Source organism: Calidris pugnax, unplaced genomic scaffold (genome assembly GCF_001431845.1).
Source record: "Calidris pugnax isolate Ruff unplaced genomic scaffold, ASM143184v1 scaffold266, whole genome shotgun sequence".
In the NCBI taxonomy this organism is placed as follows: domain Eukaryota; kingdom Metazoa; phylum Chordata; class Aves; order Charadriiformes; family Scolopacidae; genus Calidris; species Calidris pugnax.
In genome coordinates this window covers 20863-34600 of record NW_015090998.1, presented here as the reverse complement: position 1 = coordinate 34600, position 13738 = coordinate 20863, and the positions used below count along the sequence as shown (strand labels likewise).

Below are 13738 nucleotides of genomic sequence, written 5' to 3'. Positions count from 1 at the left end.
GGGAGTTTTATTTAGACTCTGAGCAGTAGAATATTGCAATTAAAAATACGATGGAAAGCAGGGTGGGATTGGTAAAACTCGTTTTGTGTTCTGCAGTGGTGGGGAGTTGTTTAACGTGGATTTTAACATGGAAATAATGGTCTCTGCGTTGTCCAGTGGTGTTTGACGGGGACACTGGGCTGAGCGGTGGCCATCCCAGTCCCAGCATTTGCAAGACCAGGACCCAAGGGAAGTTTTAACCTTCATTTCCCAAGTCCTGTCACAGAATCCCAGGATGATACGGGGTTGGAAGGGACCTCTGGAGATCATCTCCTCCAACCCCCTGCCAGAGCAGGTCCACCCAGAGCAGGTCCCACAGGAACGTGTCCAGGTGGGTTTGGGATGTCTCCAGAGAAGGAGACTCCACCACCTCTCTGGGCAGCCTCTGCCAGGGCTCTGCCACCCTCACACCAAACAAGTTCCTCTTCATGTTGAGATGGAACTTCTGTTCCAGTTTGTGCCCGTTCCCTCTTGTCCTGTCCCTGGGCACCACTGGAAAAAGCCTGGCCCCATCCTCCTGACACCCACCCTTGAAGGATTTAGAGGCGTCGATCAGATCCCTTCTCAGTCTCTCCTCTTTTCCAGACTAAAAAGCCCCAAGTCCCTCAGCCTTTCCTCAGCAGAGAGATGCTCCAGGCCCCTCGGCCTCTCTGTAGCCCTCTGCTGTCCCCTCTCCAGCAGTTCCCTGTCCTTCTGGAACTGGGGAGGCAGAAAACTGGTCCCAGTGCTCCAGCTGGGGCCTCCCCGGGGCAGAGCAGAAGGGAAGATGACCTCCCTCCACCTGCTGGCCATGCTCTTCCTGATTTGCTTTCAAATATGGACAAAAGAAACGTGAATATACATGACTTAGTAGTAGGAATTGCCTGATTTGCTTTCAAATATGGACAAAAGAAACGTGAATATGCATGACTTAGTAGTAGGAATTCTTGCGTTTGGGTAGCAGAAGGTCAAAAATGCTATGGGTGATGAGTAGCAGCCTGAGTGTGTTCAAAGGGGGATTCCCTTGGTGCTGCTGGTTGGCTGGGGACATGAAGGGGACCAAAACCAGGCTGGAGCTTGGTGGCCAAACAAAAGTTGGGTTTGGGGGTCTTTGAGACGCAGAAGTGTGTTGGACGTGCATCAGAACCTGCTTTGCTTCCAGCCTTTGGTGCCCACCTGGAATTAAGAGTTTGCTGTGTGGTGGTTGTGGTCTCAACAGGTCCTCGTCCCTTTGGACCTCTTGCCCCATGATTGGGGAGGTTCCCCAGCTTGGCATGGCTTGGGTTGAGCTGGGAGGGCACTCCTGGTCTCCAGAAGAAGGTGGTTTGCAGGAAAATGGGAGCACTGGCAACGTTTCTGCGTCCCTGGACTCTCCTGGGCTGGTTTTCCTGCTCCAGCCTCGTTTGATCCATGGCAAATTTATAAATAAATAAGAACAATTTAAAAAGGGCATATTTACAGACTCCTAGAGCCTCTTAGAGGTCACAGCACACGTGGTAGCACATTGACAGACGCTTCAAAGTGCACGTTCAAGTTCAACCTCCATGGAAAAGCAAAAATATTTTTTAAAAATCCTTGAAATCTTGGCAAAAATAACTTTTTTTAAACCTTCAGCAGCACTTCTGAAGTTCTTGCATCACACGAACAAACCACAGTGGCATTTCTTATACTTTATTCATTTCACCAAAGGGAAATATATTTTCTTAGCTGAAAAACATCTTTTTCTTAGCTGAGATGTTGATATAAAAAGCTGTTTGGTGCAGGGGGGGCTGCGTAATGCATGAGAAAAGTGAGTTTCTTTGGTAGTGGCAGGTTCTCTGGGACATGATGCTTCTTCCAGGGGCTGTCCCCGTGCCTGATGCTCGGCCGGGTGATACGGCCTGATATAAAAAAGAATCATAGATTAATTTGGGTTGGAAGTGGTGTTGAAGCCCATCCAGTGCCACCCCCTGCCCTGGGCAGGGACACCCATGAGGCTGGTGGGTGCTGGGAGAAGCCCAGGGATGATACATGGGACCCCACCAAGATGGGTGAGCAGATGATGGCCACCAGCAAGGTCTCTGTTTCTCCAACATGGTCAAACTGTAGCTCTCATAGACTCATAGAATATCTCCAGTTGGAAGGGACCCATAAGAATCATCAGATCCACTTGTAGGTCTACCTAAAACTACCTTGAGGACCAGGATGGGTACAATGGGAGGTCTTCAGGTGCTGGTGATCAGCAGGCACGTCACTGTGGTGTCGTCAGAGGACAGGTCAGATGCCCATGTTCAGCTCTGTTTGCTGGGGCAGGGAAAAAGCCACCTGAAGCCATCAAACATGAAATGTTGGTCAGAGGATCTATATAGAAAGCACCACAATAATATACCTAAAAGCAAAACTTTGCTTCAAGACACATTTTTTTTTAATTTATTGTAAAATTATGATTGAATTGTTAAATTATTAGCGCCGTGTCATGCTCTTTGCAGCCCCCCTGGATATTGGGGTGGTTCTTGTGAGGAGCTGAAGCTCTGACCACCTTTGTGTTTTGCTTGGCAGGAGGTGTACCGCATCCCCAAGAAGAGTCAAGCAGAAAGGGAGAACAGCGGTACGTACCCACATTTTCCCCACATTTCACCTCATTCCTGTGAAACTGCTTCATTTTCCTGGTCTGGGATGTCAGGAGATGTTCTGTCCTCAAAGCTCAGTGTTTCTTCTCCTTGAAAACAACGGGGAATTTATGGTGCAACCAATAATTTCTTCGAGTGAAGGCTCTCTTGACTTAGAGAAGCTACTGAAACTGCAGGAGGGAAGAGCTAGAAATACTCGGAGTTATAAAATTTGACTTAGAGAAGCTACTGAAACTGCAGGAGGAGTTATAAAATTCTAGAAATACTCGGAGTTATAAAATTCACATTTTCCCCACATTTCACCTCATTCCTGTGAAACTGCTTCATTTTCCTGGTCTGGGATGTCAGGAGATGTTCTGTCCTCAAAGCTCAGTGTTTCTTCTCCTTGAAAACAACGGGGAATTTATGGTGCAACCAATAATTTCTTCGAGTGAAGGCTCTCTTGACTTAGAGAAGCTACTGAAACTGCAGGAGGGAAGAGCTAGAAATACTCGGAGTTATAAAATTTCCTCTTTTTTACCCGTTTTTCCCCAACAGCTGACCGTGGGAGAGAGGCAGCTGGCCACAAGGATCAGACTCCCACCCCGAAGAACCCCATCCTGAGCAGGGAGCGGGACCCCGAGAGGCAGAGCCAGAGCAAAGAGAAGAAGAGACGGAGGGACTCGTTGTCCCCTCCATCCTCAGCCTACGAGCGAGGGACGAAGAGGCCGGAGGACAGGTAAGTGGTCTGGCAGCAACGGTGGCAGGGCTGAGGCTCCAACTGCTGGGTTGGGAGCCTTGGATCCGTGATAATCCTGGGTAAAAAGCCAGGAAAAATGGTCCTGGTGGTCTTTGAAAGTACCCAAGGGTGGGGAAGGAAGTTTCCTCTTGGAGGAATCCCCTGTGCATGGTGAGATGTGTTCCCTGATGGGAGCTGGGTGGCTTTAGGTGGCCTCATCCTGGGTAAAAAGCCAGGAAAAATGGTCCTGGTGGTCTTTGAAAGTACCCAAGGGTGGGGAAGGAAGTTTCCTCTTGGAGGAATCCCCTGTGCATGGTGAGATGTGTTCCCTGATGGGAGCTGGGTGGCTTTAGGTGGCCTCATGGATAACATACATCTTCATCTTCAGATAACCCACACCTTTGTCTTCAGATAGGTGGGGAAGGAAGTTTCCTCTTGGAGGAATTCCCTTTGCATGGTGAGATGCGTTCCCTGATGGGAGTTGGTTGGCTTTAGGTGGCCTCTTGGATAACATACATCTTCATCTTCAGATAACCCACACCTTTGTCTTCAGATAACCTTCATCTTCACGTAACCCACACCTTCATCTTCATGTAACCCACACCTTCATCTTCACGTAACCCACACCTTCATCTTCAGGCACTTTTTAGGAGTGAGATGGGTGATGAAGGAAGCTCTGTCCAGCTCTTGGCACAGAAATTAGGGATGTAGCCCTCCTAAAACAGAGAGATCTTCTATGTCCTTCAAAACCCATACCCTTCTTCTTCTCCACAATGCTTTTGGGGATTATTCTAAACTTAAACTTTGAGGAAGCCTGTGCAAGAGCGAGCGGTACCCAAGTGAAACAGGGTTTCTAAATCAAAGCAAACTCCTTGACCAAGAGAATGTCCCCCAAAACTGTTGAGCACAAGGAAAGTGGTCCAGGTAGGTATGACCCCACCAAGCTGGAGCTGGAGCTCCTGCCTTCCCCAGGGAATGATGGTATCTTATTAAAAAATAAGGGTTTTTAAACATAGATTCTCTAAGGAAATAAGGCACGAAGCGCGTAAGCTCCAGTGAAAGTCTAAAAATACTTGAAATTTCAGCGTGTGCAGATGTGGAAGATGAAGTAGAAAATAAAACCAACCACTTTGTGTTGCTCTAGTGTGAGTTGAGCCTTTCCACGTGAAATGCTTCTGCTCACCAGGTCTGGTGGGACCGGTGTTTAGAAGAGCAAAGATGAAGGCTACACGACTGAAGTGTAGACTTCTTGATACCCACCTTCCTCCCTCGAAAGTTGCTTCTTAATTAAGGGAGGGAAAATATTAACACGCCCTGCACTTCAGGGAGACTTCAGATCATGCTAAAGGCAGTAAAACTACTGAGGAATTTCCTTTAAAGAAGTCAGTTTTCTCTTGTCCCTCTTAAATAGGATCTAAAGCCGCTTAGTAATTAGGGAACAATTGGTGGTGAGTCAGCCAGCCGGGGAGACTTTGGTCCTCAGATTGAGCTGTGCTGGGAAACTTCAAAACATCTGGATTTAAAAAAAAACGAGACGTAAATCTGTAATACTGTAATGTAAACCTATACTACTGTAATTAGCCGTTTGGAAGATGGAAACATCTCCCAAGGTTGGGGGGGGGGTGGAAGCGGAGCTGAGTAACGGGGTGGCGTGTGGAGAGATATGAAGAAGAATGGAATAAATAGTGTATTTTTGGTTTTATTTTAAATAGAACAAACTTCTGTGGGTGAGGAGTCGCCTGCTCTGGCTCTTTTATCCTGCAGCACGTCGGTGAGCGGTGCTTCTCCTTCTCCCTGCTCTGACTCTCCCCCTTTTTATTTATTTTATGAAAGATTTAACCAGAAAAAATAATAAAAGAGGTGGAGAGAGGAGCAGAGTCAATAAAAGAGCATCTCTCTGCCCTAAACCCTCGCTGTTCTCCTGCCCGGCCCTTCACGCCGGCTGCCTCTCGTGTAAACTCTCCAGGCAGGGCCAGGAAAGACTTTAATTATGGAAATTGAACTCGTCCTGGCAATGAGGTTTGCATTAACAGATCCTTGCAGCTCCTCCGGGGAACGCGAGGGGAACATCTTAAAGCGTGTCTGTTGGTAGCAATGTGCTTTTGATATGTCAAGGGAAGGCAGGAACACGGAGTGAGTGTATAGAAAATATACTGGATGCTTTGTAGAATCCGTTACATTCGGGCTGCAAAGCATTTTTTTGCTCGTAATCCCTCTTTTACCACACTCGTAACTTTTCTCAAAATATCCACCTTTGATCTGAAATTTTCCATGGTTGAGGTCTGATCAAAGTCCTTGGGCTTCCCCCCCCCTCCCCAGCCCCTCCTCACTTCTTTAACTCCTTGGAAAAATCCCTCCAGCTGCTCCGCGTTCTCGGGATGAAAATTCCTATTCTTAAAAAAAAAAAAAAAAAAAAGAAGAAAAAGAATTAAAAAAATCCATCCACACTTTATTAGTTTTTAAGCTGGATCTGTGGTCTAGTAAACAGCATAACTCTAAACAGAAACGTGCTGGTTGCTCTTCGTCGTGTTTGCAAATGCCTGGTGTCTGCAGCTCCAAGGCAAGGAGGTCCTCAGACAAGAAAGATGGGGTGCTCTCCCCATCGCTGACCTGCCCTGGTCTTCAAGGGGTGAAGATGCTGTGGTGGGAGCTGCACCTTGGAGAGCTTCTTCCAAAACTCTGCTTCTCCCAAGGAACAGGCGATAGGACAAGAGAAATGGCCTCAAGTTGTGCCAGGGAAGGTTTAGGATGGAGATTTGGAAAAATTTCTACATGGAAAAGGCTGTCCAGTGTTGGAAGAGGCTGCCCAGGGCAGTGGTGGAGTCACCATCCCTGGAGGTATTTAAAAGCCGGGCAGACGTGGTGCTGAGGGACATGGGTCAGTGGTGGGTTTTGTCAATGTTGGGTTGATGGTTGGACTCGATGATCTTAGAGGTCCCTTCCAACCTCAACAATTCTATGTTTCATTGGTCCTGCCTTGGGAAACCATGGCAGAGGGTCTCCATCATGGGTACCCAGCCTGTTATTCTGCCCTCTCCTTGAGTTCCCTGTTGGCCCTGGAGATGTTGTCTCCCCTCTCGGTGCTGTATAGCAGGTCCTCCAGACTATTTCTGCTCCATCTTTGCATCTCCATTAACTCCAGCGTTGAACCAAAATCGGTAAATCCAGTGGGACTGCTTGGCTCATCCTCTGCCCTGGCTCCTTGCTCATGGATGAGCAGGACCAGTGGGTGTTTCTCCTCTCTACGAGTCACCACGGTTGGTCACTTGATGAAAATTTTTAGGAATTGATGCTGCTGTTGGGCATTTGGGCCTCCCAAGGTCTACGTACCATTGGATTAGTGATGGTTTTATGGTTTAGTGATGTTTTTTGTCGGTGTTGGACTGATGGTTGGACTCCATGATCTGAAAGGTCCCTTCCAACCCAGATGATTCTATGGTGGTGGTCCTTTTGCTTCTCGAGCCCTGAACCTGTAGGTTTCTGAGGTCTCACAAAGCCTTTTCTTTCCTTTCTCCCCCAGATATGACACACCAGCGTCTTCGAAGAAGAAAGTCCGGCTTAAGGATCGCAACAAGCTCTCCACGGAGGAGCGCAGGAAGCTGTTCGAGCAGGAGGTGGCCCAACGGGAAGCCCAGAAACAACAACAGCAACTGCAGAACCTGGGGATGACCTCCCCTTTGCCCTACGACTCCATGGGCTACGGAACCCCCCACCACAGCTTCATTGGCTACCCGCCTGGCTACCCCATGCAAGCCTACGTAGACCCCAGCAACCCCAACGCTGGCAAGGTGCTGCTGCCCACCCCCACCATGGATTCCATGTGCTCGCCGGCCGCCTACGAGCACCCGCAGACTTTGGTTGGGCACACGGTGGAACCAACTCTCACTACTCCTCAGCCGGTACCAGTAGTCCAACATGTAGCAACCACGATGGAGGTTACAACACCCCAATATGTAGCACAAAGCGACACCGTGGTCCATCAAGAACCCAACGTGGCCGTCCTACCCGTGGCCACGCCGGGACCCGTGCAGAGCCAGAGCTACGGGGTTTGGGATTCCAGCCAGCAGACGGTGGCCGTCCAACAGCAGTACTCGCCCGCCCAGTCCCAACCAGCCATCTACTACCAAGGACAGACCTGTCAGACCGTTTATGGTGTGACGTCCCCCTACTCGCAGACGACCCCGCCGATTGTACAGGTAATCACAGAATGGGTTGGGTTGGAAGGGGACCTTAAAGACCATCCAGTGCCACCCAGGCACTTTGCTGATGCTTAGTTCTTCCTAAAACCAAAGACGTAGGCGATTGTACGACTCCTGGGATGGCACGTTGGCCAACGGAATATGAAGATCTTTTGCTGGAACCCCATCTTGGTCACTGGTTATTGCTCTTTGGTTTGGATTTTATCTTCCACTAGTCCTCGAGGACTATTGTCCTCTTCTGGCCTTGATTCCCAGTGAGGGAAGCTGTGCTGTGTCCTCCAGTAAAGGGTTTTTTTTTTTGGTAAAGAAGGCTGATTTGTGATTTCCCTGCCCTTCCTTTCAGAGTTATGCCCAACCGGGTCTCCAGTACATCCAGGGCCAGCAGATTTACACGGCTCATCCCCAGGGAGTCATCGTGCAGCCACCGACAGCAGTCACCACGATCGTGGCGGCCGGGCAGCCTCAACCCATCCAGCAGGTAAGGTTTGGTGGGTCAGAAGGGATGGAGAACCTTCTACATCTGCTTTGGGTTTGGATGGTTCCCCATGGCTTCTGGATGCTGTGAAAGCCTTGGTGGTACCAGCTGGAGGAGTTTCCCACGTGGCTCCCTTCGAGATGCTGCTCTCCAGGCTGGATGTGTCTCCAGACATGGTTTGGGAGGTTTTGAGCCCAAATCATCTTGGGTCTTTCCGCCAGCACCATGTGAGAAGGCTGTGTATGGGTGGGCACATGGAAGCTGCATGACCACAGAAGGTCCACCATCAGAAATGGTGGTTTTGGTGTCCACCAGGAGGGATTTAAGAGCACGGGTGGCAAAGTGACTGTGTTACAAGCTCGGGATGTTGTCAAGTTGGGGTATTTCATGAAGAACTGGGGAAAGAAACTGTCCTCACCACTTCTTGGGCCAACACTAATGTCTTGTTTCATCTTCAACAAATCTTTGTCGTGGGGGAAAGAGCTGTCAGGGCTGCTCTGACCACCCTCATGGCCCCTCACGTCTTCACCCCTTTTGTGCTGTTTTCAGCCGGAGCTTGTGGTGACCAATAACCTCCTGGACTTGCCTCCACCATCCCCTCCAAAACCCAAAACCATCGTCCTCCCACCCAACTGGAAAACAGCCCGAGATCCAGAGGGGAAGATCTACTACTACCACGTGGTAACGAGGTGAGTGTGATAATGGGGTGAGCGTGATAAAGAGGTGAGGGTGATGACCACCCAGTGTGATAAGATGGTGGTTGAGGAGCTCCACTTGGTCTCATTGCTAAAAAAATGTCCCACCAAAGCAACATAGAATCACAGAATGTTTTGGGACCGTAAAGATCATCCAGTCCAACCTTTGGCTTGTGTTGGTGGGGTTCTTCCCCACTTGTTGACCTGATGAGCCCAAGCAGGTTCTGATGGCTTCTTCCATCTCCAGCTACTGAATTATAGAATCATGTGATAATGGGGTGAGGGTGATAAAGAGGTGAGAGTGATGACCACCCAGTGTGATAAGATGGTGGTTGAGGAGCTCCACTTGGTCTCATTGCTAAAAAAATGTCCCACCAAAGCAACATAGAATCACAGAATGTTTTGGGACCGTAAAGATCATCCAGTCCAACCTTTGGCTTGTGTTGGTGGGGTTCTTCCCCACTTGTTGACCTGATGAGCCCAAGCAGGTTCTGATGGCTTCTTCCATCTCCAGCTACTGAATTATAGAATCATAAAATCACAGAATTACCTAGGTTGGAAAAAACCTTTAAGATCATCAATTCCAAGAACATCTCAGCTGAGATGTTTCTGCTGAAATGGTGCTTCCCATGTCCAGTGAGCCATGGAGGGCTCTAACCCTGCGTTTGGCTTCTTCTAGTGTATGGTTGAGCTTCGTGGTATCCACCCATCCATTCTTTGAAGCTCCTGCTCATTCCTGTAGCTTTTCTCAAGACCTTTGGTCCGTGTCCTTTCCACCAGGAGATACCTGTGGCTCAACACTTGGCTTGAGGTGCCAAGGGCTGACCCTTGCTTTACAGGAAACGATGCCTTCTCCAAGGTCTCCACTGAGATGTCCCTCATCTTTTCATGCCGGAATCACCGACCTTTATTTCATGCCTGTGACAGACTTCCCTTGATCCCCACGTTGAGTGTCACCAGTGATAGAAAATCATGAAAATTCCCTTTTTTAAGTTTTTTTTGCTTGGCTTTAACCTTCTCCAACTTTGCAGCCTACTCAAAACTCCTCATTAATAACGAGATAGGGCCACGATTGCGTCCACGTTAAGAGTTTCGATGACTGATGGAGACCAGATGTCCCAGTTGATGGGACAAACGAGCAGGTACCAGTTACTTTTAAGAGGGTGACAGTTTTCTGTCTGTCTGTCTTCCTCCAGGCAAACCCAGTGGGACCCTCCTACCTGGGACAGCCCAGGGGACGACGCCAGCCTTGAACACGAAGCTGAGATGGACCTGGGGACCCCAACGTATGACGAAAACCCCATGAAGGTAAGTGTGGGGCTCAGGGAGGGAAACTCAGCCTTAACATCTCTTAGACAGACCGAGGGGCAATGCCGAGGTTGGTATGGACTTGGGGGAGTGATGGAGGGACAGAAGTCACCTGAGATAAGCCGTAGGGGCTGTATTGACCATGGTTCTTTGTGTTTTAAAATAGTAGAAGATGAATGGAGGTCAGTTGTTCTTTTCTTGCCTCTCTGAGGCCTGGTGGCCGCTTTCCCTGGTTGTTGCTGGGTTTTGGGCTGGTGACAAAGAGTCGAGCAGGGATTTTTGTGGTGGCCTCACCTCTTCGTCCTTCTGGGTGCTGGTTTGGTAAAGCCCCCTTTGGGTGGGTGCTCCTTTTGCTCCCCTCTGGGAGAAGGCAGGACATCCCTGGGGATTGGCTGATGTTCTGCCCTGGATGCCAAGCGTCGCTGCGACCTCGTGTGTGGAGATGGCCAAAAAAAGGGGGGTTTGGAGGGAGGGAAACGTTAAAATGGGAAAACCTAATGGTGCAGCAGCAGAAGTGGAGGAACTGGGAGCTCTGTGTTGCTTCCACCAACCACCCTTCTGCTTTCCTGGTGAGTTCTGCAGCATCTCCATCGTTTCTGCTGCCAAAGGAGGATGGAGCCCCTCTCCAGATGGGGCTTAATTTCCAGTTGGGTCCCTCTGTGGCCACATCTACCCCAGCCCTTGGTGGGAGGGGACTTGGCCAAAGCCTCCTTGGAGGACCCAACTGCCACCAGGGTGGGTTTCCAGCCCTTGCAACGTGGGGAGGGCAGAGTCTGAGCAGCACTAGCTGAGCCCCTATAGATTTATCACCCTATATACCTTCCTGATTCCCTAAAAAGAAGAGGGAAGAGCTGTGGAAAGAAAGGTTTGTTGGGTTCTAACTCTGAGGGAGCGATTCTCTTGATGTTTGGGTGGTTCCTGCAGACCTGGGGCTGGGTTTGGGGGTGCTGAAGGCTCCCTCCGTCCTACAGCGCCCAGAAACATCTCCCCCCTCCTCTCCCATCACCTTTCCCCTCTGCTGCCAGGATCCTAAGGGTTAATCCAATCCCTGTAAGGAGGACTTGGGTTGGAATTCCTGGAGAGTTGGCTTAAACTCTTAAACTCTTGTTATTTGCAAATCTCCCTGTAAAAAAAAGTTAATTAGAAAATTACATTAGCCTTTACATTCGCAGAGGAGCCCAGAAAAAAAGCCCTTTTAAATGATTTTTGCCCCCGGGTCGGCATCACGTGTGCCCTCTTGGTATCCCCTTGTGGATCTGGGAGAACCTCAGTGGGCAAAGGAGCAGATAATGGTGGGACTGGGAGGATTCCTGAACCTGGGAGCGTCCTGGAATCGCTGGGCTTTGCTGGATCCCTTGGGTGAGCTTTGGGTTCGGCCACGACCCACCTCTTTGGCCGCTTCCTCCTTTTATTGTGCTCAGAAAAAAAACCACATTCAAAGCAGCTCAGGCAGCTTTATGGACCCTCCAGATGACTCAGGCCGAAAGAACAACAAAATATTCCTAATTTTCCCTGTTTTGCTGCCACGGGAGGGGTTTTCCCTCTGTTTTGCCTGGGGTGGATCCCAGTTTGATCTTCACTCCTGCTCCTGGGTTGGGCTGTTGAAGGATATTGTCCCATAAAGTGAGACACCAGAACCTATTTATCAGCCCAACCTTCATCTGAAGCTTTAAGGAGAGGTTTGATTCACCTGGAATAGCCAGAAACTGCATCCCCCTGGAGGGATTTGAGCTCCTGGTGCTGCTGGACCAGCCTGGAGATACTGGGGAAGGTCCTCGTGAGGAGCTCAAGGTGCTGAGAAGGTGGTTGTCCTCTTCTGAGCGAGAAAATATAATTGTGCTGGTGCTTTGCAGCTCGGGAGCCTTTTCCTGTTGGATTTTTGAGGGTCTTGGTGGTGCAAGGAAAGATGCTTCTGTAAATGCAGGGGTTTACGTGCCAGATTTCAAACCTTTGGGATAAAAATGGGTGTGAAGGACCAGGGCGGTGCTCAAAGGGCTTACGGCTGCTTCTGCCCCACATTTTCACCGCTCAACCCCCCCAAAATCCCTGGTTTTAGGTGCAAAACTTCTCTGAAGGCATCAATCCCTCCTTCCTACGCGAACCCCGGCGGCAGGGCTTTGGCTGACCCCGCGGCGCTGCCGTTTTTACTCATTTTAGAGCTTTTTAAATCTTATTCCTTCTCGCCCAGAATGGCCTGAAGGTTTGGGTTTTTTCCCCTGGTCGTGGAAAGAACGTTGAATTCCCCTGGAGCTCGTCGCTCCCCCGCCTCCGGGAGGATTCTTCCACCCTCCAATTGCAACCACATTCCTCGGATAGTTTTTTTGACCACCCTCCTCCTCCTCCTCCTCCTCCTCCTCCCCACCCTGCACCTTTTCCAAGAGGAATTAACCCCCCCCCTTACACACACACACCCCCCCCTCGGCAGCTGCTGCTGCTATTCCTGGTGTCTCCTTCCAACCAAACCACTTGCCACAGTGGCCACCAGGGTATTTGATTTCCTCCGGAACGTGTTCAACGCTCTTCAAGCATCATCTGCTCCGGGGGGTGGGGATCGAGCTCCCCCCGGGGCTGGGGATTTTGATGGAAAGGCACAAGAGGCACGTGAAGCCAGGGCTCGATTTTCCCCTTTAAATCACATTTTAAAACCTTTTTTTTTCTTCTTTTCCCCTTTGGAGGAAGGACACCTGCATGTGGCCTTGTCCCCAACCCCAGGGTGACGTGTCCCCAGGGTGGAATGTCCCCAAGGAACCCCCGCGCCCAACCAGGGGTCTCCATCCCAACGTCTTCCCCAACCCAGTGGCCACCTTGATGTCCCCAAGCCCGTGGTGGTGTCCCACCCCCATGGTGGTGTCCCACCTTGGTGTCCCACCACCCGTGTGGGATGGTCACCATCACCCCTTTTCCCCTTTCTTTTCCCCTCCTGGAGAGGAGCATCCTACTGGGGCTCCTCCGGAATTCCCAGCTCATTTGGCTCATCCCACCCCATCCCAGACTGGTTTTCCCATCTTTCCTGGTTTCTCCATCCCCACCTCTTCTCTGGAGAGGTTTTTGCATAAAGGAGGGAGGCTGATAAATGGGAATATGTGGGATTGATGTGATAAATGGGAATATGTGGGATTTATGTGATAAATGTGAATTTGTGATAGTTTTGGGGGGAGCTTTTCCTGCTTTAAAGTTTTCCTGGCTTGGGATTAGGGGAGTGCTTTTGGAGAGGATCCGGGGGGAAGCGCCATGTTCACCTCAAGGGAGACTAAAACCTCTGGATAAGGAGGTTTTCACGTTAAAATAAAGACTAATTTCAGCAGGAGGAGAAATCAGCACCTTCCCACAAGCAGTAGCTTAGAAATACAGTCCCTGTGTCTCTTCCTGATGCTCCTCTCTCCTCCCCCCAATTTTTGGCACCGATTTTTCTTCCCAGGACTGATTTCATCCCAGGACTTTATTTTTTTTTTGCATTTCATTTCTTTACGTTTGAATTTTCACTCCTTTTTACTTTGGAGTAAGTTCGGAGAAGCGCGGGCTTCTCCCAACCCATCCTTCTGGCTCTACTTGGGCCAGCTAATTAGTGCTGCTAATTGATAATGGCCTCGATTAAAAGACCTGGAGATGAAAACCCACGTAGAAAAGAACTCCTTCCTCGAAATTAGGGGGGGCTCAGGTGAACCCGGGGCGCGGTGATGGAGGGAAGGTGGGGGACAGGAGGTGACAGGGCTTGG

General features: G+C 49.8%; 1 protein-coding gene across 1 annotated transcript in view; it reads left to right on the top strand.

The window, feature by feature from the left end:
* SETD2 (SET domain containing 2) overlaps positions 1-13738 on the top strand; it is a 55423-nt gene that overhangs the window by 33726 nt on the left and 7959 nt on the right. Inside the window, exons 12-17 of the mRNA XM_014955478.1 lie at positions 2557-2605; positions 3165-3345; positions 6866-7541; positions 7888-8022; positions 8569-8708; positions 9911-10022. Coding sequence (XP_014810964.1) covers positions 2557-2605; positions 3165-3345; positions 6866-7541; positions 7888-8022; positions 8569-8708; positions 9911-10022 — 1293 coding nt within the window. The remainder of the gene's footprint in view (positions 1-2556; positions 2606-3164; positions 3346-6865; positions 7542-7887; positions 8023-8568; positions 8709-9910; positions 10023-13738) is intronic.